The sequence below is a fragment of the Zonotrichia albicollis genome, chromosome 2 (assembly GCF_047830755.1).
Source record: "Zonotrichia albicollis isolate bZonAlb1 chromosome 2, bZonAlb1.hap1, whole genome shotgun sequence".
Lineage (NCBI taxonomy): Eukaryota > Metazoa > Chordata > Aves > Passeriformes > Passerellidae > Zonotrichia > Zonotrichia albicollis.
Window position 1 is genome coordinate 25,058,430 of NC_133820.1, and position 24,347 is coordinate 25,082,776.

At 38.6% G+C, this 24,347-nt stretch overlaps 1 protein-coding gene across 1 annotated transcript in view; it reads right to left on the reverse strand.

Annotated features, from left to right (window-relative positions):
* Window positions 1-24,347, reverse strand: part of POLA1 (DNA polymerase alpha 1, catalytic subunit) — a 186,488-nt gene that overhangs the window by 117,320 nt on the left and 44,821 nt on the right. The window contains 2 exon segments of the mRNA XM_026791818.2: window positions 2,033-2,125; window positions 3,662-3,694. Coding sequence (XP_026647619.2) covers window positions 2,033-2,125; window positions 3,662-3,694 — 126 coding nt within the window.

The window sequence follows — 24,347 nt, forward strand, 5'->3', positions numbered from 1 at the left end:
TTTCTTACAGCATACTAACCAAGTGCTCCAAACCCAGTAAGAGTTCAGTACTGAATGTACTGGCAAATGTGATTCACAAGGACACACAGAAAATGAGAAAAAACTTCTGCTAAGTAATGACTGAAAAGGGCATGGATGTAAATACTGGAGGGTTAAGGGTGGGAGAGAAAACACACATTAGATGGGGGAATTCAGAAGGCACATAAGAGAATTTTCTCCAATAAAAAAAATCAGAATTAATTTCTTGGAGGAATGCTTCACTGCTGAAGACAATTCATAAATTCAAACTTTACATCAGAACAGGGGTACACTCACTAACTGCTCCCACTGTAATTGTTTGCATTAAACCTCTGTGCCTTCCACACAATCTACATTAAAGCAAAACTACAGTTTTGCTTTAAAGCAATGTTAATATTCCTCACCTCTGAACACAAAACTTTGAGAAAGAAATTACTATGCAGTGGAGCAGAGATATTTCTTGAGAGTGTTCCTCATCAAAACAGACAATTCTTTATCCTGATTTTTTTAATAGGAATTACTCAAAACAAGGAAAATGCAAATGATCAAAGTGTTAGCAAAAAGAACACTGCCACTTTCTTGAGGAATAAACAAACAAACAAACAAGAAACGTGAAATGAGACAGATATGAATCACTTTTTTCTGCCACAGAAAGAATATTGAAAGCCAAAACATCTGCAATTTTGATGCAAGGTTTGATTGTGCCATTTTACAGGGATAAGTTTACTCACTTTTTATATGTTGTGCATGGTTTTAATCAAAACATATCTTTCTGTCCTTTTTTTTTATGTTCAATTAAAAAAACCTGATATATAATACAGAAGTACAATGGATTAAAAAAGCTTAAGATTTTACTCTCATTAAGCAGCTGACAAATTTAAACACATACCTATTCTCTCAGAAAACCTGACTCTAATTCAGATGTACTTAACCTATCATGCTTATCCTGTCAGATTTCATAAAAGTTATTCTTATTTAACTATCCTCTGTAATGTTTAGCCATCAAATGGGAGCACAGGGACAAAAAATAAACCAGAATGAAACCACACACACACAACTGGAGTAAGATTAAACTTTCTTATAGACTACTGTATATACACTAGAAATTATATATAAATCTTGCATGTGGCAAATAAAAAAGAAAGACTGCTTTCTACCATGCCAACAGCCCTCCTGCTACTCAGTTATGATATCAAGTTATTATCCCATTTTCTGCTCCTGAATGCATCTACTTCTAAATGTTCCCACTGGCATGAAGGCAGAAGTATTCTAAAAAACCCTGGAATCACTCTCTGCCTTAAAATTAAATTACTTCTGTTTAATACTGTACTGAATACATCTTTGCTTTCTTTGGTTTATTTTAGAGTTTCCATAGGTCTCATTTTCATCACAATTTCTTCCATCTTTCAAAAACAGCTTCCCATAAATCTTTTCTTTAGAAAGTTCTGAAATATTTCTCACTTTTCTTCCACAATTTCAGAGAGCCACAAAACTTCCACATCATCGATTGCCAGCTCCTAATCAATCTCTTTTGTATCTGGTATAACATGAAAATTAATATTTGAACTTACCACTGGAAATCTGATAACATATTGAGTGTCATACAAATTACCTAACTATATAAAACTAAACTGGGAAATGTCCCCTGTGGAAAAAAAAAATCAGAACTGTTCATGTTGTAACTGAAATTAACTTGGAGGAGAAATTGTACCTCACACTTTGGTTCACCAAATATTGAGATACTTTCCTGCTACCTTAGGATTAGTAAATAAAGCTTGTTATGCAATGAAATGGTTCATTTACTCACTTTTAAAAATGCACAGAACAGCTACACCTGAAAAAGAGCAGGTATAGCTGAGTTTTTACTACTTCATAGGTTCCACACATTGTGAAGTTCTTTCTTATGGTATATTGTCTGCTTGTGCCACAGAAGCCTCTCTTAATACCATTTGCTCCACTCAGAGTAACAACACAGACCTATGCAGGAAATCTTCAAAAAGAAAAAGTTCCTTACCTTATTCCCCAGCTTGAAGACCTCATCCAAACTGGTGCTATTAGTGTTTATCATAATGGAATCTGTGTCTCCATAAATCACTTCAAGGTTCATCTAAAAAAAAAAAAAATTGCTTTGAAAAACAAAAAAGAGCCACTCCATCATCTACAAGTCTCACATAACTTTTAGGGTTCAAAAATTACCCTTTAAACACTAAAAATTATACTAGCAAGAAAATGTAAACTTTTACTCATAGGTCTATACAGTTCATTACAACCTATTTGAATTTAAAGATAATAAAGAAACTTCAGTCACTGACATGTTAAAAGACCACTGTCCAGTTGTGTACATAATATAAATAGGTAACATTTTACTAAATGAATACTAGAAAAATAAGTTAGTGAACAAGTCTGATCTTGAGAAACAGCAAGAATTCTGATCAGAAATAACTTTGGACTGCTAAGACACAAGAAAATCACTTCCACAAGACTGCTGGGCAAATTCAGACAAGGCAGTCAGCCAAAATGTTTGAAAGGTATGATCACAGTTAGGTATTCCATCTCATCTGCAGCCATCACAGTACCATAGGGGAAAAAAAAAAAAAAAAAGAGAGAGGGAGAGAAAAAATACTTAGATTCTCCATTTCAAATAAATCTGTGGATGACAGCACCTGAGAATACCACAGCACTGCCCAGATTAGGCTGCTCTTCTTCATTTTTTCAGATTATGCAGATGGCTTCATATTTCCATCTTCCCTCTCCCATCTTTTAACTTCTGCTATTCCAACCACCTGTGTTTGTGCTCCCCTGGGCAGCAGATCTTTCAGGGAATGCTCCTTTTGGAGAAGGATCTAGCTACTATGACCAACAAGTTTTCTCTTTCCAGGCTGAACTACTGAACAATTACACCCAGAGATAGACACAAACATTTACTGAACCCCTTATCTTTGACTGACACTCTGCCCCTCACATCACTTCTGATTCTTGTAACAATTTAAATGCCCTGCTTGGAGAAGACTGTATTCAAACACCAGCCATACTTGTGTAATACTCTGGATAATGGAGCAAACTCTAGACAAACTGAGGAACATAAAAAAGCCTGAGGTGCATATGAAAGGCATAGCAAGAAAAAAGGTAAAAAGAAAAATTGCCAACACCAGTAAATGTCACATCAACAACAAAAAAATGGCAGATGCATATAATTGCGAAATATTAATTTGAAAAAAAAATGAAGACCTGACATTTTCAGTGGTGGGAAATCAATGCAGCTGTAAAAACTGCAACATGGCTATGTCCATGTTAAACTCCAGAGAGTCAAAAAACACCCTGTGACAGAGTTTAAAGAATGCCAAAAAATAAACCATAATAAATCACTAGAACACATGGTGTAACAGGTTTATGAGTAAACTCTAATTAGCACTGTTGCTAATTTGCTTGAAACAGTCCCACATAGGCTTCAAGCAGGGTCCAGATCATATCTGTGGTAGGAAAAGAAAAAAGCTATAATCCATCAGGAAGGATTACATTTGTAAACCAGGCATCCTAACAAGTGATTTCAGGTCTGTTTGGGTTACAGTTCTCCTGGAACAAAAAAAATTTCACCAGGTGTGCTCTTTAAGTGTTGTTGTTTAATGAAAATGCTCAGCATTACCTTCTGCACCATCTCCTTGGTATGCATCAAAATCTGAAATAAAAAAAAAAATAATCAAAGATTAGCGTATGATATAATTACAGGCTAACACAGGCAAACATATCCATTAGGTTGCTAACTCCAAATGCTCTCACCTTTCAAAACAAAGCAAACCACCTCTCTCCTGGCAACACACAGTCACCTCAATACTCCTATTACATGAGTAAATTCTCGTTTGACCTTGTAGTAATGCTATTATTAACTCCCCTAAAACAAGATTAAAACAAATCTCAAAATTGCATGTGCATGCACACATTCTACCTTAGGAAAAAAGAACACTAAATCAAATGGCTTAAATACAACCTAATCAGCAAGTGCCAAAATTAAGTCTCTTTCAGTAGTTTAGGTCAGTTGTTGCTTTCATATCCATCATCTTATTTCCTGGTGTCATTGAATTTTTTCCCAAAAACATCCTGTCTGATTCAGTCCAGCCTGGATGGCGCTCACTTTAGAAGACTTAGTCAAAGGTTGATTACCCTTGTAATGATCTCAAAATGGGTCATTAAAAAGCAAACTTCTTATGGAAATCAGAACTGGGACAAGGAGCTGGGATACAGACAGGACACAGGTCTTGAGGTCTTGAGTCAAGGGGTGTAACCAGGCTTGTTCCTCACCCAAGAGTTGGCATCCCAACTCTCCAAATGCTCTGAACAGCACATCTCTGAACCTGAGAAATACCTAAAGAGACCTCATGTCAGTAGGAGGCTGCTTCCACCTCTAATAATGCTCAGTACAGTGGAGGGTGGGGAGGGCACCTCATCTGAAGCCACAGTTACAGCTGGAGCACAGAAAAGGGACAACCAAATGAGCTTAATGAAAAAAAAAAAGTGTAGTTGGAGCAGGAGGAAGAGCTTGGTGAATTCTGCACAGCTGCATGACAACCAACATCTGGTCCATTCCTTCAGTCACTTGGCCACAGTTCCTCTGTACCCTCCATGTCCTTCTTAGCAACATCCTGGTGCCCTGGCACACAGCTCCAGATTCCACTTCCTTGATTTCAGTCCTTTCCATTGCCACTCAGCAGAAACCTCAGTTTTTCTTCAGCCAATCCTGCTGGTCATAAATATTTTAAATTTTCTTGAGGATTAATCTGAACAACATGTTACAGCAATGATAGATCAGAGTCTGTTAGGTGAAGCCAAACAATCTGGAACTCAAAATATAGTCAGGCAACACACTATGAACAGCTTACATCAAATTTATTAACCAAGTCTCACCTTCACTATTTTTCACATATTAAATTGCAATACTCCTTGGCCATATTTGCCAAAAGGCAGAATTAAGACTTGTAGTCAAGAAGCCTATGGCAGGGAGCTGAGCAGTAGAGATCAGCAGGGATGAGGAAAAAAAAAGGACAAACAGGCAAGAGCTGTCCATGCTCAGTGGGAATAAGATCATGTTCAGGGAAATCTCATTATTTTCATAAGGCCAAGGAGTCCAAAGTGAAGGCAAGAGTCTTGACTATTGTGATGCTGCCTATGCTGTCACAGCACGGAATTCTGAAACAGGTGAAATCTCCCCCGTCTACACAACAGCACACAAACAGGATGGCAACACTGTCATTCCTTTAACACCAATGGCAAGTTTCTTCAGTATTTCAGAACCTTTACATAACCACAGTGCAAGATTTTACTTTTTTTTTTGTCTGCAATTATGCACTGAAAGCTATATTCCCCTCAAGGCACTTGAAGGCAGGTTCAGTTCCAAACTGTGATGTAACTTTGACACAGCTGAACTCACAACACGTGTCCTCATCAGAGCTATTCCCCAAGCACATATGGATATCTATGGATTTACAGTCTCTGGGTCAAGTTCAAAACATCCAGTTGATTTAAAGACCATCCACTGGTGCTGCAAACCAGGCACTCAAACAATGTGATGCCTGTACTCTGCTGAAGTCCAAAGGTGCAGAAACCTCAACTGTCCTCACTCTTCTTTATAGAACAGGAAAATGGTGAGCCCTAAATTGCAGATTCCTGCTAGGCTGTACCTGTCACTGGAATCAGACACACACAATTCCATCTTAATTAGAAGCTCAAAGAGGGTATTCCACTCCTATTCATCTCCTAGTGAGTGATTCAGACATTCGACCCCACCACTTTTCTATGGAGTTTTGAAATAATTCTCAAGATATATCACTGGTACATGATATCAAATTTCATATAAAGTAGTCAAAATTCCAACATATTCACCACCCCACAACCCTTTCTCTTATGTATTAGCTAACTCCTACAGAGAAAGGTTCTACCTCTCCCTTTGTACTCCCAAAGCAAACAGGAGTCCCTGAAACAAAATTGAAAAATTACACCAAAATGAAGAGTTTATACTGAAAAGAAAGGAAGGCCTATCAATTTTCCCTTTATAATCTCTGGCATTTTCTACTTCACACTCTGAAATAATTCCATTAATAATGGGAAAGATAACCTTTTTTTTTCTTTTTTATTAAAGAATATCCCCTACTAAAAAAATTGTCTGGCTGTGCAAAAACCATTTCTCAGTTGTCCCTGAGGACAGCAGTGGGTGTAGGTAATCACAGCAAGAGGGTCACAGACAAGTTGGCTTCATCAAGTGACTGGCATATGCTAGTGCCACCCGTTCTGACAGGAGATCACTTGCAAGCGCCAACAGCTACAAAACAGAAGGTTATAAAGTATTGCTAAATTCATTAATAAGGCAGTCAGTAGTTATCTGATTTCACAGCAACACCTGCATATTTATCCTCTCATTACCAACTGGATGATGGAATTTTTTCAAGCACGTTTCAAAAATCTGCCAATTTCAAGTGTAGAAAAAAAAATAAACTTTGTAGTTAATTTTTCCCTTAACAAAGTACAGCTGTTGAGAATAATTGTTCAAGATCTTACCCTGTAATGTCAACTGCAGCAGAACAAAGAGTATTTAATTAGCAAATCTATCCAGTAATTCAACACCTATTATATAAAATGCCTTCGTGATTTTATTCAGGATAATTTGCTAAGAGGGTTATTACTGACATTCAGATGAAATTTAAAATTCCTACGCAAGTCGAGTCATAATAGCAGTAATGATCCCCCCAATCAGGAGATACTGTGTCACACAAGGTTCTTTAGCAATGCAGCAGCCCATTTCCTGACTTCTTAATTCCTGGGCTCAGCTCAGTGAGAGCCCTTCATGCCAATATTTCAGTCAGCAATACATCCTTAATGGGACTCTATTAAAATACCTAGAATAAAAGTGACTTTTTTTTTTTTTGTTCAAGAGAATGACAGCTCTGCTATCATATCAATCCTGAGCCGTTTCTCAGAAATGCACAGCAGAGGAAGGGAGGTGGGAAGACAGAAGAAAGAAGGAAGAGAATAGGAAAAATGGTATTGGGTAGTTTCCTTTTGCAAATAATACTGCACTGCTTATGAGAGCTGGATTGTCTCCTGCTCCAAGTAGGAAGAATTAATTGCCTGGCAACCCATCTGTACAGCCATGCCCCCTCCCCCCAGCAAACATATACTTTAAAAACCTGTGAACTTCTCAGAACAGTGAACATCTGTGAAACTCTTTCAACTTTTTTTCTTGTAAAAGCAAGACTAGCAACACACATTCTCTCACCCATGAACTGCAAGTCAATATAAACTTAAAGATCGTAATTGCAGACAAGCCCTCATCAAACTGCAAAATTCCCTGTTCTAATCCCACCCCAACTCATTAATTACTTAATTAAATGAGGTTGTGATTTAAGACAGGGAATGGTTAAAAAATACAAATATACAAAGAACTATTATTTCTTACATCAAGTATTTTTGAAAATCCCTTATTTAAAAATCTCTGAAGAGTACCTTCTGCTAAAGGGATGTTTCTGTGGAAGCAAAACTAAGCTAAAAGAGTTAAAAACCAATGAGAGCATACAAAACTAATATGCTGATGCAAAGATTTCTCCTGTGAACACACATTTTCTGCAGAATCCTGGGGTCATAGACATGAAGGAACAGAAGGGAAAATTTAAGAGTTGACTGAAAAGAATGAGCACAGTCATTATAAAAACATTGTACCAGAGAAGCATACACCAAAAAAACCCCAAGTAAACAAACAAACAAACCCTACCCTCACCTCTCCTTGTGCATTCACTCTGCACGAGGAGAAAAATAAACAACCTTAAGGCCCTGTAAAAAACTGCATTTTTGAGAACCATCTGCACTTATCTAGAGTAGACCTGATATATTTTCATATCATTTACTTACTTCTGCAATTACATAGTAAGAAAATAATTCCATCACCTGCTTTACTAATTTTTATTAGCTATTCCTTCCCATGGGACAGAGGAATAAATGAGATGGAAAAACTGTGTTCTAGTAACACCACTCATTACTCTAAGTATTTCTGAACCTCTGTATTTTTGTAGCCTATTCATTAACTTCGTTGCAATTTTGTCTTAAGTAGACCAGCACTGATAAACCATGGTCACAGGATGCTGTAAAAAGACTTTATAAAGGAGGATTTTCAGAAAAGGTTTCTATTGCTGGACAAAAAGACACATATGCCCTAAGCATAAGTGAAAGAAAGGTGGAGGCCTTATTTGCCACAGAGAATGCAGAATAGCAATTCAGTCTTTTTATTAGACAATGGACTTGATTTAGAAAAGTTTGAGTGATCAGATTCAAGTGGTTAATAAGTTTGTTTCAAAGAGCTTTTACTGAGTCTTTGCTGTACTTAGACAATACATCCAAAGTTACATTTCTCCAAAATGTGCACTCCTGTGAAACATTAACAGCAGGAGAAATACACCCAAACTGCCAAAGTTTTCCCTTCTGTGTTGTTTTGGTTTTGTTTTTCTTCAGAAATGATGAAATTAACTGTTCATGCTCCACCCAGCAAAGCTGACAGACAGTAACACAACTTTCACAGCTCCTGGATGTAACAGCAGTACTGGATGGAGCACCAAAACCTCAGGGAGAATGGCTCCAAGGGCTGAAGCAGCGTACACAAAGATCCAGTGACACATCTTTGCATGCCAAGAAAAGGTAGAATCTTTTCCTTCACAAACAACAGAAGACAGAAAAAAGGCAGCAACAGAAATGTGCTGAATACAAAAAAAAAAAAATGCGTATCTTTGTCACATTTTGACAACAAATGCAAAGATTACAGTAAAACACAGATGATGATGAGAATCAAATTAGAATTTGAAGACAATGTCCCCTTGGTGCCAGAAACAATTATATCCTTAAAATTCTACAGTACTTCAAGTATTTGTAGTGAGCTTCACTGAAGAGAATGGGAGAACCAGAATTGTTTTCTTATTAAAGTGTGAAACTACTGATTTTTCTATACAGTATGTTACAAACCATGCTATAGTAAAACAAATTTTGCCTATTTTGGAAAGTGTTATTTTGGTATTAGGATGAACGAAAGAACAATCAAACATACTCTTAAAAGCACTGAACAAAATGAAAAAAAAACACAAAGACAAATGAAAAAAACAAGCAAACAAAAAAAAAAACAACAACAACAACAAAAAAGAAACCAAATACACACAAAAACTTCCATGTTGGAAATGATTTTACAATCTCAGAACAGAGAAATGGAGTGCTCAACAATAAAGCTGAACACTTGCGTGCACAGAAGGTAACTGACCTGACTCTGACCCACTTCCCAGAAGTGTTCTGTGTTCCCAGAAGCAGCAGGAATACAATGTCCATGTGATAACTGGCTGTGAAAAATGTTGGTACAGCCCGGGCATCTCCTAACCCTCCAGAGAAACCAAACACAGGGACAGCTCCTAGAGAAGCACCAGGGCTCAGCCCACCCATGCTATTATTTTCTTTCTAACTCATTCAAAAACTGAACACCTAAAATGAAGGAGCAAGGATCCCTGTTTCACTCAATGAAGAAAAAAGATCAACAGCATCTAAAATCCCTTGAAGAATGTGGTACAAATCTTGCCTCATTAACTTTTATGATTCTCTTTTTATTCCAAAGCATTAAACAAATTTGTGCTTGACGTGTAAGATGCAAAGGTAGCTTTGCTGAATAAGCTGACTGCAACTGTATCAAAAGGTAACTGCATCACAAACCACAAGATAAAATCCCTCCTAATTAACAAAGACTATGATAAGCATCATTTACTATTTCCTAATAATACCAAAACATATATTAAGTTATTCAATATTTAAATGTTTATGCATTCTCCTTAGAGAAAACAACAGCATTTGTTTCAGTGGAATGAGCAAACATTTAGACAGGAAAGCTTTACATTGTTTTGTTCCCCAAACTGAACAGGTTTAACACATTCAGCAAAATATAATCAGTCTTTCACTAGAAAAAGTAAAATGACAAGAACAATAAATAATGAAATTGATTACTAATAAACAAAAGTTTCCTTTTTAGTCAGACAAGTTAAAATCCAGTCAAGGTTTAAAACCAGAGCACAGAAATTTTCATCTAAATAACAGCAAAATCTATTCCAGAGCAGGGAATAATAACCATACCATCCTCCACATTAGGTTTAAAACTACAGAGTTAGAAGTTATCTTTCAAATATATAAGCATGTCTCTCAATCTCGAAGTGACAGAAATGGAAGTGCAGTCCCATGTCCAAGAGAAGGTACTGTCATAGCCATATAACTAGGAGCCCTGGAGAAATCAGGGAGTGTCTCAGAATCAGTAGAGATGTTTTTTTCAAAAACATCAAGTATGCCTATAAAGCTGAAAAAGAAATAAAACTCCAAAGATTAAAGATTTTTAAGCAGTAGACAAACTCAGTGCACTACCTGAGATGACGACAAACTCCCTGAGAATCAAATCTTCCTCCCCTTTGTTTCTGGGGTGTTTTTTTAATAAAAAGCAAAAAACTAGAATTAAAACTTTTCTAAGGTTCTCCTGGTCAGCATCTTTTAAGTAACATCCACAACTTGTGTGCTTGGAGAAAAAGGAAGGCCTGGGAGAAGACAAGCAAGTGCTGAAGAGAAAACCAGATGCAGGACACATTTGCACTACTTGATGAGTATTCTTAAAAGAAAAAGGCCTTCAAGTGACACAATAAGTGAACAAGACAGCATTCTTCTTCAAGAACCAAGGGTATTTTGCAATAGCTACACTAAACAGAACAAGGCAATCTCTGACTAGATACAGGTAATACCCACTGAAAATGATCCTGACATTTTATAGGAGATAAGAAGACATGGTAGCCTTGGTAATGAATCGATTGTTTGTGGATGTTGTGTCCATCAAAAAATCTTTATAAGTGGCTTGAACTGCTTTAAAACTGTTCTTTCATTTTGACTAAGTGATTGTCTATCAAAGCAACATTTATGCAAATTCAGAAAAGTATTTTAGCCTCTAATTAGCCTCCAAAGAAAGTTCTCTTACCTAATTTCTTAAATGTCATGCAGGGTTTTCATAAAGCATATAATTTTGTTTCATTAAATTAGATATATTTAGACAACACAACAGGTGTTTTTATAAAGTTAAACAATACTTATTCATCCTCCTTGGCTGCAGCTGGTGTCAGCACCAAGAATTCCTTGGGCAAGGAAGGATCCATTTGCCTAAATGGGGAAAAATGATCTGTGCCAACAGGCTTCCCAGGCTGGCAGGAGAGCCTGGAGCCAGCGCTGGGCAGGAGTGCACGTCCATGCTGGCAAGAACAGGGTGGGATATGTGGGCAGGAAGGACCATGTAACCAACAGCAAGGGGACCTCTCCAAGCACATCCATGTGAACAAGGGAGTGCCTCCAGCACAGTGTTACAGACAAAGCTCTGGCACTTTCTAGGTCATCTCTCTGCTCTGAAAGAAAGGAACATTCTGAAAGACTTCAAAATAATCTGCTTCAGATCTGACAGACTATGAGCCCCAATGACTAAGCAAGAAGTTCCTGTACATTCAGCTTCCCAGCTATACTGGGATGTTCAAGGTTCCACCAAAGCTACTCAAATGCAAAAGATGAGAGATCAAGTGTATATGAATGCCTAGAGGGTTCACAACTGTACTTAAAAAAAACCCAGCTCCAGTTTAATTTTTCATTTACTCTCAGAGTAATAATAAAAATTATTGTGATATGTTTCCACATTATACAGGCTCTTTTACAAACACCTATGGACTTTCCTCCTCCCTGCTGTCAGCCTGGAGCACCACTCCCTGCCACTCTGTCTTAAATCACATCTGTATCTTCAGTCCCATAAACCCATGTCTTGTTGGGATATTTCCTCCAAGCCTTCAGACACAGCTCTGTGTGCAGATTTCTCATCTCTTTTAGCAGTATAGTAAAAGCCTTTTTAGGTGGTGCCAGGGACAAGAAACCTTATGAGGAGCCACTGAGGTCCCTTGTTCAGCCTGGAGGAAACAGAGGGGAGACCTCACTGCAGTGACAGCTTCCTTATCCGGGAAAGAGGAGGGGCAGGCACTGATGTCTTCACTCTGTGACCAGTGAAGGGAATGGCCTGAAGCTGAGCCAGGGGAGGTTTAGGTTGGGTATCAGGAAAATGTTTTTCACCCAGAGGGTGGTTGGGCTGCTCAGGGAAGTGATCAGAGCACCAGCCTGACAGAGCTCCAGAAGTGTCTGGGCAATGCTCTCAGGCACGTGGTGTGACTCCTGTGGTGTCCTGCACAGGGCCAGGACTCAATGATCCCAATGGGTCCCTTCCAACTCAGCATATTCTGTGATTCTATCAAACAGTTTCAGCTCTACATGGCATGCTTAACATTTTCTGCTTAAGGCAGGACCTAGAGATTGCTCCAAAGATTTGAAAATACGATGAGGAACACACATGGTTAACAGTATGAAGTCTCAGCTCTGATTTGTTCTGTGCAACTTCTTTATAGCACTTGATGAAGCTGGATTGGATACAGATGGAAAGAGCTCCTGACAGTCTGTCAGAGTCAGACACAGTCTTTTTAGATTACCTCTTAAAAATGAGCTTCCCAAATTCCCTAGATATGTCTGATAAGGAAACCAACAACCAACCAAAGCCCAAGACAGAGCTCCTCAGGATATGAAAGACTCTCCTAGAAAATAGTAAGCATTTACTAACCAACCAAACAATTGTAAGACATATAATTTAGAAATACCATTTTTTAAAAGGCTTATTTAAGCTTTTTAACTATTTTTAAACTAACTACAAAAGAAAATTACTAGCTAACAGTCCCAAATTGCTTGTTAAATAGAGCTTGCAACTCTAAGTCAGGAATAGGAACTACAGGGTGAGTTCACCTTCCAGATTTTTCCTGTAAGGATGCAGAGGAATAAAAGGGTCCATGTCATTGGAAGCTATTGCCTATCCACAAACATTCACCACACCACATATATCATAATCACCTAAGAGCTAAGGATGGAACCACATTTGATGTCAGAGAGCTCCTGCAGAAACAGAAATATGTTCCATGACCATTTTGGGAGTATTCCAATAGAGAAAAGATGAGCTTCATGCAAACTCCTGAAAGGGACCACCTTATTATCAGCCTTTAGGGTTTCAGCAGCCAGGGGTCACTTGGTCAATTACCTATAACTGTAGCATAGGGCACTTTTAATACCTTCTGTAGTCTGTCTCATAGCCCAGGACACTTGTGCCATTTTTAAAAATGGAACGAGGTTAGTGGCTTATCAATGCATACAGTTACACTTTTCAGGACTATAAACTTGTGCAAAGAAATTATAATTTCAGAAGTTTCTTTTCTGCATTAGTCTGTTGTTAAGCACTCCACGTACAGCCCACCCATTTCAGTATTTAGAGGTTTGAAATGAACAGCAGTGTGGCTTCATTACTAATGAAGTTGCTAAGCTGTCATTGTACAATCCCACAGGACATGGATTTGTTTGTTACTTGCAAAGAATATGGAAATTTGAAGACTTAGAAAACAGACAAATGTATTTAACCTTTCAGCATGACCCTCTAGGAATCCAATCCAAATACTGACTTTTAGCCACATAACAGATTAAAGTAGTGGAGTTTTGCCACTCATTCAATCCACATAAATCACATAAAAAGATACTGCTCAACAGGAATACATTTCTATTCTAATGATGGAAAAACCTTAATTACAAATGCAAGTTAAGCATGCTACCTCCATAAATCCATTACTACAAGAGAGGCATGCTGATTATTTTTTAAATCTTTAATTTGTCATTTAGACCTACTGTTATCTCATTTAAAAAGAATTCAAAATACATTTGCACAAAACTAGATTTCTAAAACATTAACAATGTTTATAAATGTCTCACTTATTTCCCTACAATTTGACAGGATTGATTTCGTGCTACATACTTCAACTCAATCAATCTTCGACTTTAGAAATTTTCATTTAAATTCGTCATCCCACAAATTCTGTTAAAAGAAAGAATATCACAACCTAAAGGTTTTGTTTAATCTAAAAACATAGCTAATAAGCTTTCCTACTACTTATTACAGGAGTTTGAATTGTTAATAAAAAACTCAGCTTTCACTCATATGCCAAGGAAACCTTCTTTCAAAGCTCTCTCTTGCTCTCACTTTCCAGTTAAAGTAGAAGGCACCAGCACTGATTAACATTATTGTCACACCAGTCATTCAATATCCTCATTAGAATTAGATCTGAAATGAGACCTGCAGGGCCCTGAGTTTTAGTGCCAACATAATAATCCAACCACAAGCACTGGTGGACAGTGGCTTGATTTCATCCCCTGCTATTACAGATACAAATGTTGCTAAGCTCCCTTTTAATGCCCATGGATAACTACAGGTGCCTAAAATAACAAACAAACAAACAAAACAATCCCCAAAACAGAAACACATATAGGGATATGCTGTAGGAATAAAAATCCCTGTAAGAATTTGCTGGTATTTTAAGGCCTGGTTTGAATTAGAAAAAAAAAAATAAATAAAAAGAAAATATTTAATCACAAAACCACAGGCTGACTGAGGTTGGAAGGGACCTCTAGAGTTTATCTGGTCCAGCTCCCCAGCTCAGGCAAGGCCACCTAGAGCTGGATTGTCCAGAGCCATGTCCAGACACCTTTGAGTATCTCCAGTGATGGAACTCCACACGTTCCCTGGGCGAGCTGTGACAGGTCTCAGTCACCCTCACCATAAAAAATTATTTCCTGATGTTCAGATGGATCTTCCTGTGTGCCTCAGTCAACAAAGGAAACCAAACCAACCAAACACACACACATACAAAGAATCTATCATTAAAATGACATAAATGCCATGAAAAAAGCCCAGAGATATTCCCTTGAGAGGGCTGAAAAATATCGAGTGCCTATTAAAAAAAGAGAAAAAAAAATCAGGAATATTGAACTTTTTACATATTAAAAAATACATTAACTCTGTTGGATACAAACAAAAACAAAACAAAAAAAAAATCACACCAATAAAATACACCTGCCCACCAACCTCCAAGACACTGCAGAGATATTGCCGCTTTCTGAAATAGGTCACGCTAATTTTGGTCAGTCTTGATAAGCTGTGAAACAAGAGACTTTAAAGCATTTTCCCAGGAAATACAAATGAAACATAGCTGATAAGAGATGCCTGTTCACTTCTGCAGGTCATGTTCATTTCTGAGACACAGTACTCCAGAGGCCCTTATGTTTATGAACCTGCACAGTTATTTTGACCATATGTATGCATACAATTATAAGAAGATATTTAATATACAAAGTCAAGAACCAATCACAATTTGACCGAGATTAATGAAAATCTTACCCTAAAATGTGATCTAAAATGGACTTCACTGCATCCTTCTCAGGCTTATAACCTCATGATATTGGCATCTACCATCTTAAAAGGCTGATGTGAACCTTGGCAGCTCTCTTCCTGGCCACCACTGTGTAGCTGTTCAGACTAATTCCATTTAACTATGATATATCAACTGCCCCATTCACCTGAACTGCTGTGGCTTTTTTTCTATTTAAGTTCTGCCTTTTCATGAGCACTTGCTCTCCTACAATCCATCACATAAGAAACTGTCAAAAAGCTGAAATATGGCAAATTCAAAGTATTTGAATATTTATTTGATTAAAGTATAGAAGATTATCCTTATTTGGTTAAAGTACAGAAGATTATCCAGCAGAAGAGAAAGGTAATTAACATCTAATTCCAAAGCTTTTCAAAAGAGCCTCATCCCAACCACAGTAAGAGATCTACACTAAAGAAGTTTCTCATTTTCATTCAAAAAGGCACACCTGGCAGACAACAGTAACCGTAGGAAAGAGAAAGCAGAAGACAAAGAGGCATTCAGATCAAGCAGAAAACACGTTCCCCACTTTCTTCCACATGTGCTTGCAGTCCTATCATCAACTAAGTAACATCTGACTAAATGAGGTATGCTCACCCTAACAGAGAGAGGTAATTTAACAGGTTAGATAGAGGAGAAAAGATATTTAAATTGCCTGGAAGCTGAGAAATAAAAACAACTTACAAAGTCTGCATCACACAGATTTTACAGTGATTCTGAAAACAGTTTGCCAAAACTGCTGGTGGCTGAATTTTCAAGCCTTAAGACAAAATCATTGTCCAGGCAATTTTTCAACACTGGCAAAGCAAAACCTCCAGGCTAATCTGGTGATTTAGGAATGGACCTGTCTTTCACCAGGTTACAAAATTCTCAGCAATGACACAACCCATGTGCAGCTGGGACTTCTGCAAAAGATGTTGCCTACTTTGGGAGAACATCAGCTGTCTCTGGTACTAAACATTTTAATTTCCATCTGCTTCAAGCACCTTTTTCTCCTAAGGCTTTCCACCATGCTGCAGAAGACACAATAAGCAAAAGAGGAGGGCAGGGGGGAAAAAAGACCCAAGACTTCTACAGGATCCTTCAAGGACATGGCAAGTTTTTCAGGTATCCTGGTAATAAAAGAAAGTGGTCCATATATTAGAAGAAAATGCCAAAAAAGTTGTTACCAATACAGAAATTCTACATGATTAGAACAGAAAAAATATTGGCTAGTAATGAGTCTTCAAAAACTGGGTCAACTAACATGACTGAAAATCAGTTTGAGGCTCAAGTCAGCCTAGTGAAAAAGCAGTGATCCAAGAAAAAACAGCAAAGTCTTTACTTGTCATATCAAAGGATGACATTTTACAAAATCCACCTCTGATCTCAACAGTGACCAATATTTGCGGGGCTTATGATGCAGATCTTCCATACTAATGCTTCCCTATAGGGAAAACAGGGCCAGCTAATTCCAAGAAACACACATGTCCCATGTCCCCAGTGAACACCTGGATGGAGGAAGTTAGATTTTAAGATAAGCTGTCCCTCACCCCACCCCCACCAAAATAACAGATGTATCTTGGTGCAGAAGCAGCTTCAGAAAAATACTCCAATCGCTGCTCCTGCTGCGGGGACAGGAATTTATGATGGGCTGCAGGAAGCACCCCACTGGCCTCAACTCTGAAACACCAATGAGGGCTGCACTGCAAAGGACCTGCACACTGTGAGGGACTGCCAAGCACACCATAAAGCAAGAACACCAAATTACAATCTTAATCTTGCTTCCAAGCCCTGTATTTTCAGCCCTCAGCAAAGATGGTTTTTCCCCCCACAGAAAGCATTAGGTGTCAAAAAGGTTCATAGACTTGGCTCACTGATTGATTCCTACTCTGATTTGTAAGGCTAATTAAGACATGGCCAAACTGTGTCCATATCTTACTTAACGTTGGTGTTCAAGCAAGTATCACACAATCTGATTAAAATTGACTAAAATGTCTTACTTCAGTAATCACTTAGACAGAATGAATTTTACATTAGCAGGATCAAGCACACGTCAGGCCTCAGTGGAAATGAAAAGGGCTTATAGTAATAGGATTTATAAATCCACCACATTAGGTTAATGGCTAAATGATTTATATGTAACTTTTCCCCCTCCTCCTCACCCTTCAACTCACACACAAAAAAAATTCCTATATTTGGCACTTTTAACGACAAGTGTCAAGGCAAAAACAGACGTTCTTTTTAATTAGCTGAAAATTAAAAGCCACAAGTGATCCTTCATTAACTCTTTCACTGCAGAAATAATGAATTAGATTTTTATAAAGCCAGATTTCTTGAAGACCCTAATGAACCTTTTCAAACAACCACAACGAGTTATCTACATGCGCATAATGAGCCTCAAATGGTTTGAGCCAATAAATATGCAACTGATAGAGTGAGATCCTTATTCCTTATAAAATTGTCAGTAATGGGAGTTTTTCATGTGACTATTTTCAATTGCAGAGAAGACTCTAAAAGCCCTTGCTCCTTCTCAGCCAGTAATTCAATCCAACAGTTAGCAGCAGTTACTAATGACACTGGAATATAAATGGCTTAAAGCCAACCCTCCCTCTTCACAAGTGCTGGAATGTCCTACGCCATGTGGTAAACCAGGTGCTTTGTTTTGTTCTTTTGGCAGCTGAAGCTTTCATTTTCTGGAAATTTGAAAACAAAGTCATTCAGCTGAGCCCCTACAGCAGCAGTCACTTGCATCTGCTTCATGAACAGGATACAAGCACAGAGTAAGTTCATCTGCAAGTCCTACCTGTCCCCTGCCTCTCTCAAAAGCTAATACTAGGTCAGGTGGGAAGAGTGAAAGTTCAAGTTAAATGCATACTACCCTTTTTCTCAGCAAAATTAATTAAAAATTTTCAGTCAACAAGGTCAACATTTCTCAGTGATACAGTGCTTTGCATTTTCAGGTCACTGTACAGACATTAATAAATGAATCCAACACCAGGATTAGGGTCAACTGCCAAGACCATATGTTTTAACATAATTTATCAAGCATCTACCTATTGTCACCAAGCACAGTTACATTATCATCATCTCACTTTCCTTACAAGGTATTTGGAGGACTGACAGCCAGTGGAGCAGCACCCCTCCTCTCCTTTATAGCCCAGGTTAGGAACACAGTGTTCCCTCCACATTCAGGGTACCACAAAGCCTGGGTTTATGGATGCCAGTCTGCTTCTCTTGGGAAATTACTGCAAGTTGGTTTTGTTCCAAACAAGGACTGCGTTAGATGAAAGCACCTCACAAGGGAGCTGCCTGTTTTCCAGCCCTGGCCTGGTGGCACGACAATAGCAGCAGCAGAGCCTGTCCCTGGTCCTCTCCTCTCCCTTGGCCATCAGGGTATCAGGTTCACATTCTTTCCCCACAAACACTTGTCCTGTGTCACACAAAAGAGTGACCAACAAACCTGATACAGGGCCGTTAATTTCAGACAGCAAGGCACCACACAATGACCTTTAGAAGAACGATATTAACAGGTGGCTGGTGTCTAATACAAATAATTATATTACACTTTAGCAGCATGGACCAAAGTGGAAACACATTGTCTTGTCGTCAGCAATTGAATAAGCCAAAGTAATGTTACCAGAATACCCTTTTAACACTCCCCTTAACCTCCCCAGCTACAGAGAACACCTCCTGTGGCAGAGCATGGTCAATGAGATCCCAGCTATGTCACCAAGTATTTCATACAAAAATTTCTCCAGGGTGTCTGACATTTCCCTCTCTAAGCAAAACAGGAACCTCCCTGCCAGCTTCTGGATAATCACACAAGTAAATTCAAGCACTGCTTATGAATTTACCTTGTTTTTCCTCTTGGAAGCAGTCCACTAGAAACACACCCCTCCTTCAATTAAAAAGAAGCGGATAAAAGAAGCTCAGCAAAGTCTTTCAAAATCCATAAGAGAAACCAGTACAAGTGATCAAATTAATTGCCCCTGCTCCCTAATTAGTCTTCCAACATCAATCATCTCAAGTTAGTAACAGTTTTCACCAACCTTTAACCCCGAGACCAGTCACTGCTTTGACAGGATGGGCAGCTGTGGCAAACAGCCGCAACATTTTGGGGCAGACGGCGATTTCTGACCACATCTACAGCCAGGCTGCACCTTGCAGGGGGCACAGGGGGCCCTGAGCACGACCCCCTGGCCCTGGCAGGGCTTGCAGAGCCCAGCACATGGCACTGGCAGCTCCGGCTGCAGCGGGGCCAAGCACCAGATCAGTTTCTGTCAGCTGCGACATGGCCGACACTTAAGCTGCCCAAAGGCTTCTCATTCTTCATTTCAGAAAGGGGAGAGCAGGTTCAAGGACACTCCAGCCTGTCTGGAGTAGAGCAAGGAGAAAGCCAGGAAATCACACCTCCAAAACAACAGGCCAAGTGGTAACAGACAGCTCAAACGTCTACACACGGATGGATGGTGAAAGTACTTGGGGATGTAACAAAAAACTGCCCACAGAGAAATACACTGAAGGAAGATGTTACTTAATCTTCCATGTAATGGTGCAAGTCACCTCAGCTCCTTCAGCAGCAAACCACAAGCAGTGTGTGCATTGGGGAGCTGCCAGCAAACTGCTCAGGTGGGCTGGAAGTGAAGTGCAGGAAAGAATAAATGAAGCACTGCCACAGAACATGCCAACCACTACACATGGCCAGTGTCCTGAAAGATCCAGAACAGATCCCTCCCTTTTCTCCCTCCAGGGAAAAGCAGGTGCTTGCTCCCCCCACAGAAAGAGGCCCTTCCATTTGGTCTAGCCAGAACACAAGCCAGAGGCTGGGCAGAAAATCCCATTTTTGTACTCTGAGAAGATAGTCTCAAACAGTCAGGTGGATGCTGCTGCTGCTGGCACCTGCACCATCCTGGTGTTCAGCAGCAGCCTGTTCTCCCCTCCTCCTGCATCCCCTCCTCACCTACCCCAAACACCTCACTGTAGGTCAAACAGGTGGGAGAGCTGACTTTCATTCAACAGCTTTGGTAACATAACTGCAGGCTCCCACCTTCATCTATAACCAACATGGCATTCAACTTGAAAGCCTTAGAAATGAAAGCAGTGGTTATGGCAAATTTGGGAAGTGATAAAAACATAAAACATGGATGTTTTGGCAGTGGAAACACCTTGAGGAGGAGAAGAAGACATTAAAAAACAGAATTTACAAGGAAGGCAAGTCAGCAAGAGGCAAAATCCAGTTGTACAATGCACCTCCAATGTTTTTATACAGGTAAAAGCATGTAAGCCCTGCTCCAAAGTTCTTTCCTCCACCAAAAAAAATCCTACCCTAAAGAATCAAAGAATGGCTTGGGTTGGAAAGGATCTTCAAGATCATTTATCATCCAACCCCAAGTGTCATACAGCATCCAGAATCCCATATACTACAGGGGCATGACTAAATTACCCTATAACAATATGCTTATACATACGAGTCAATGCACCTCTTCAAGAGTTACTTCTTGGTATGTTAAGGTAAAAGAAAAGCAGAGAAGAGGAAAGAGGAAAACAAATATAATTAGAACTACTTCTTTTCTAAATATTAACTATGTGACACTTAGGGTAAGAAGACCCTTTGTTTTGTTTTCTTTTTGAGCTGTGGCCAGGCATTCAGGCCTGGTATAATCCACCCACTCTTAGATTCTAACTACCTGGGACCTTCTTATGGGCTCAGGCACTGGGATAAACAATGCTTTGCTGCACATCAGGAAATGTCCACAGTAGCTGCATTAGTGTAACACAGTCTTCAGTCATGGCACAGCACTGAGCCACCAGGGTTACAAGGGTCCCCTTCTTCACAAGGGCATATCTGCTATCCTAAAAACTTGGACCACTCCAACAGCAAAAGCCCTCAAGTCTCCAATGTATACTTCAAAAACGTTCCCCAGCTAGTACCAGAAAGTTCATCTAAACAGGCTGCAGTCCAACCTCCCTTCTGGTCCCAACCTCCTATTTCACTCAAGAGCCTTAAAACCTGGCAACTTGCAGTAAGCATTAAAATACTAAAAGCTGCAGGAATTACTCATTTGAAGATACTTCTGGTTCACTACATCAGGAATTTTTCAGTTTAAAATTTTTATTTAATCCCATAAAAATTCATGGTACAAGGTACTATCCAGAAACCAGAAAATATAAAAGCACACAAAATTTATTAGCATATTCAGAGGTGAATTATAGCACAGGTAATTCCATCCCTCCTGAGCACAAGTATGATCTGAGGAAAGAGACAAACTGATGATCAGAGTCATAACAATAAAATAAACAGTAAACACTTCAAGACTGAGCTAAGACAACTTTTTCCTTGCAAATGCTTAACACAGATATACACTACAGCAAAGCAAACTCAAGATATCAGATCATGCACACATGGGTAGCAACTACCTGAAATCTTTCATAAACACTTAGTACATAAACAAAGAAACCCCCCTGCATTAAATAAGGAAAATAATTAAAAGGTCCAAATTAATTAGGGAATACTAATTTTTAAGTATAAATATTTTTATGCTATGCCAAATGAGTAATACACAGTTCTTCTCTTGCCAACCACACATGACTTGTTATAACTGCATAGAGTTGCCTTTATGAAAGGCATCCGTTTTATCAAAATTTTATCCAAAACATGTCACATAAATTACAAGATTTCAGGGTGGCAGAAGACTGCAGGGATTCCTTATTGGCCTTCCTCAATCACACATGGGCCATAAAATTTAACTAGAGTCTACTTCAAGCTTGTAACTTCAGGTTGAGTGACAGCATAATTTTTAGAAGCAAAGCATGGGATCTTGATTTAACACAAATTATGGGAAATCCACCACCACCTCCATGCAGCTCCACCATGAAGCTAAGAAGAACTGAAACATAGCTAATTTATGCTGCCAACTCTGAATCCGCACCAACAAAGACAAGAAACTGATTATACAAGAGTATTTGTACCACAGTGAGGAGGAAAGAGAATGAAGAGATGCATTATATTTCCAAAATGACTCACACACGTTTGGGACATGAGACATGCACAACATTTTGGTTCTTGGTTCCTGTGACAAGCAATGGTCTCTGCCACAGCAGGAAGCCCAAAAACACAACTGCTTCAAGACTTTATGGAGCAAAACTGAAGCAGCCTGTAGACTGCTGCATGGCAGAATGATCTACTAAGAAATCTAGCCCAGGCCCCTAAAACATACATCATATATTCCTATTCATAAGGATGGATATCTTGCTATCTTTTAAGTAAGGTGAAGTCGGGTTATCTTGGTTTTTATTTTGTTTTTATTCAACTTCACTGGCCACGACAGACAATTTGAGATAGATACTTGCTCCTCATTGAGCATCATTTCAGGGCACTTCTCACTACTGCCTTAAGATAATCCGTGCTTCAAAGCAAACTCCTGGGGAAAATGTATTTTGTTGGCTCAGAGCAATAATGTCACGATGGCTGCTCAGTTATTCCCTTGAGGTAGACAGACTAAGTAGGAGGCTTTATCATCATTATTCAAGCAGATTCAGGGTTATTAGACACATGACACCAACAGTTTTAGTAGATTCAAACACAGAAACTTCGTTTCAAGGCTAAAATATCAAAATGAATCCACACCTGAGGAGCCCTCTACATTATCAAATAGGCACACTTAAGAGATACCTTTAAAATCATCACATCTACAGTGCAATGATTTAACAAAGTATTCTTTTTTTTCTTCCTTACAGAAAAAAGTGAAACAAACAAAACAGCCACTTAGGTTTCTCTGCATCTTCACAGGCTGCACATAAATGCAGCAGCAGTGCCCTGTACTTCCACACTTGCAACCCCTTGCCTGAAGAGTTATAATTTTATGAAAGTCACAAGGATTGTTTTTTATGCACTCTTTGTCTCTTTTATTCTGGGGATCTACAACCTCCTGAAAGAGATAATTAAATGTCATAATTGTAAATACTAAAGAATAGAAAAATAACAACAACAAAAAAATCCTAAAAAGTAGGTTTAACACCTTAGCTTAAAATACCCAAAATGAATTCCTATCTCCAGGACTATTCCTACAAAGCTGATCCTATGTACACCAGTGTTTAAAGTCACTATAATATCTCCACATACTCAAGATTCTGACTTGTAAACTGATACTGCTCAAAGAGGGCAAAATCACTGCAGCTACAAAGAATCATCCACAATAAAATTCCACAGATATTTCCAGCAGCCTACCATTCAAAGTAGTTATCCACCTTTATCACTTGAAACACATTTCATCTTTAAAATTCACACAAGGCATGTCCATTCACAAATATGCTCCTGCAAAACTTCTCAATCTCCAAGTAAATAAGTGACAGAGAAAATTAGGGAGATGTAGTGGTTACCCTTTTTTATTTCTGGAAACAGCAGTTTCCTGGGATGGAATAAATACCTGACCTGCTGTGTCAGTTGCTGAAAGATGTCCCTAAATAAAGATTTACATGCTGGCTGTAAAGAGAGGCTTAGAATAGTATCAGAACTCAGATTGAGATACTTAAAATCTGAAGATTCAATGAACCTTCTCCTGAAGGCATTTTTGAGAGTAACCAACAAGAGATGCACATTTGCACTGCTCAGTCACACTATTCCACAGTTTCACCATTGCAATTTTTCCTTTTTCCATTCAGGAAAGTCATCTGCATTTGTAATTAATTTCTGATATGAACTCTACCATTTTAAATTTGTGCACAGGAACTAAATAGTTATTAATTAATACTGTGTTATACTTACTAGGTAATATTAATCCACTCAATTTATTATTTCTTCTATGAGATGCTTGTAGGCTGATATAAGCAATATTATACTACACCAGTGGCACACAGTGCATTAACAATTTAGAAGTGAAATTTCTATGGGGTCTAGAAATTCCTATTACTTTAAATTTTCCATTTGAACAAAAACACAACCTGTGTTCAAAAGAAGAGAAGTTTAATCAATGTGTATGCTAGGTATTC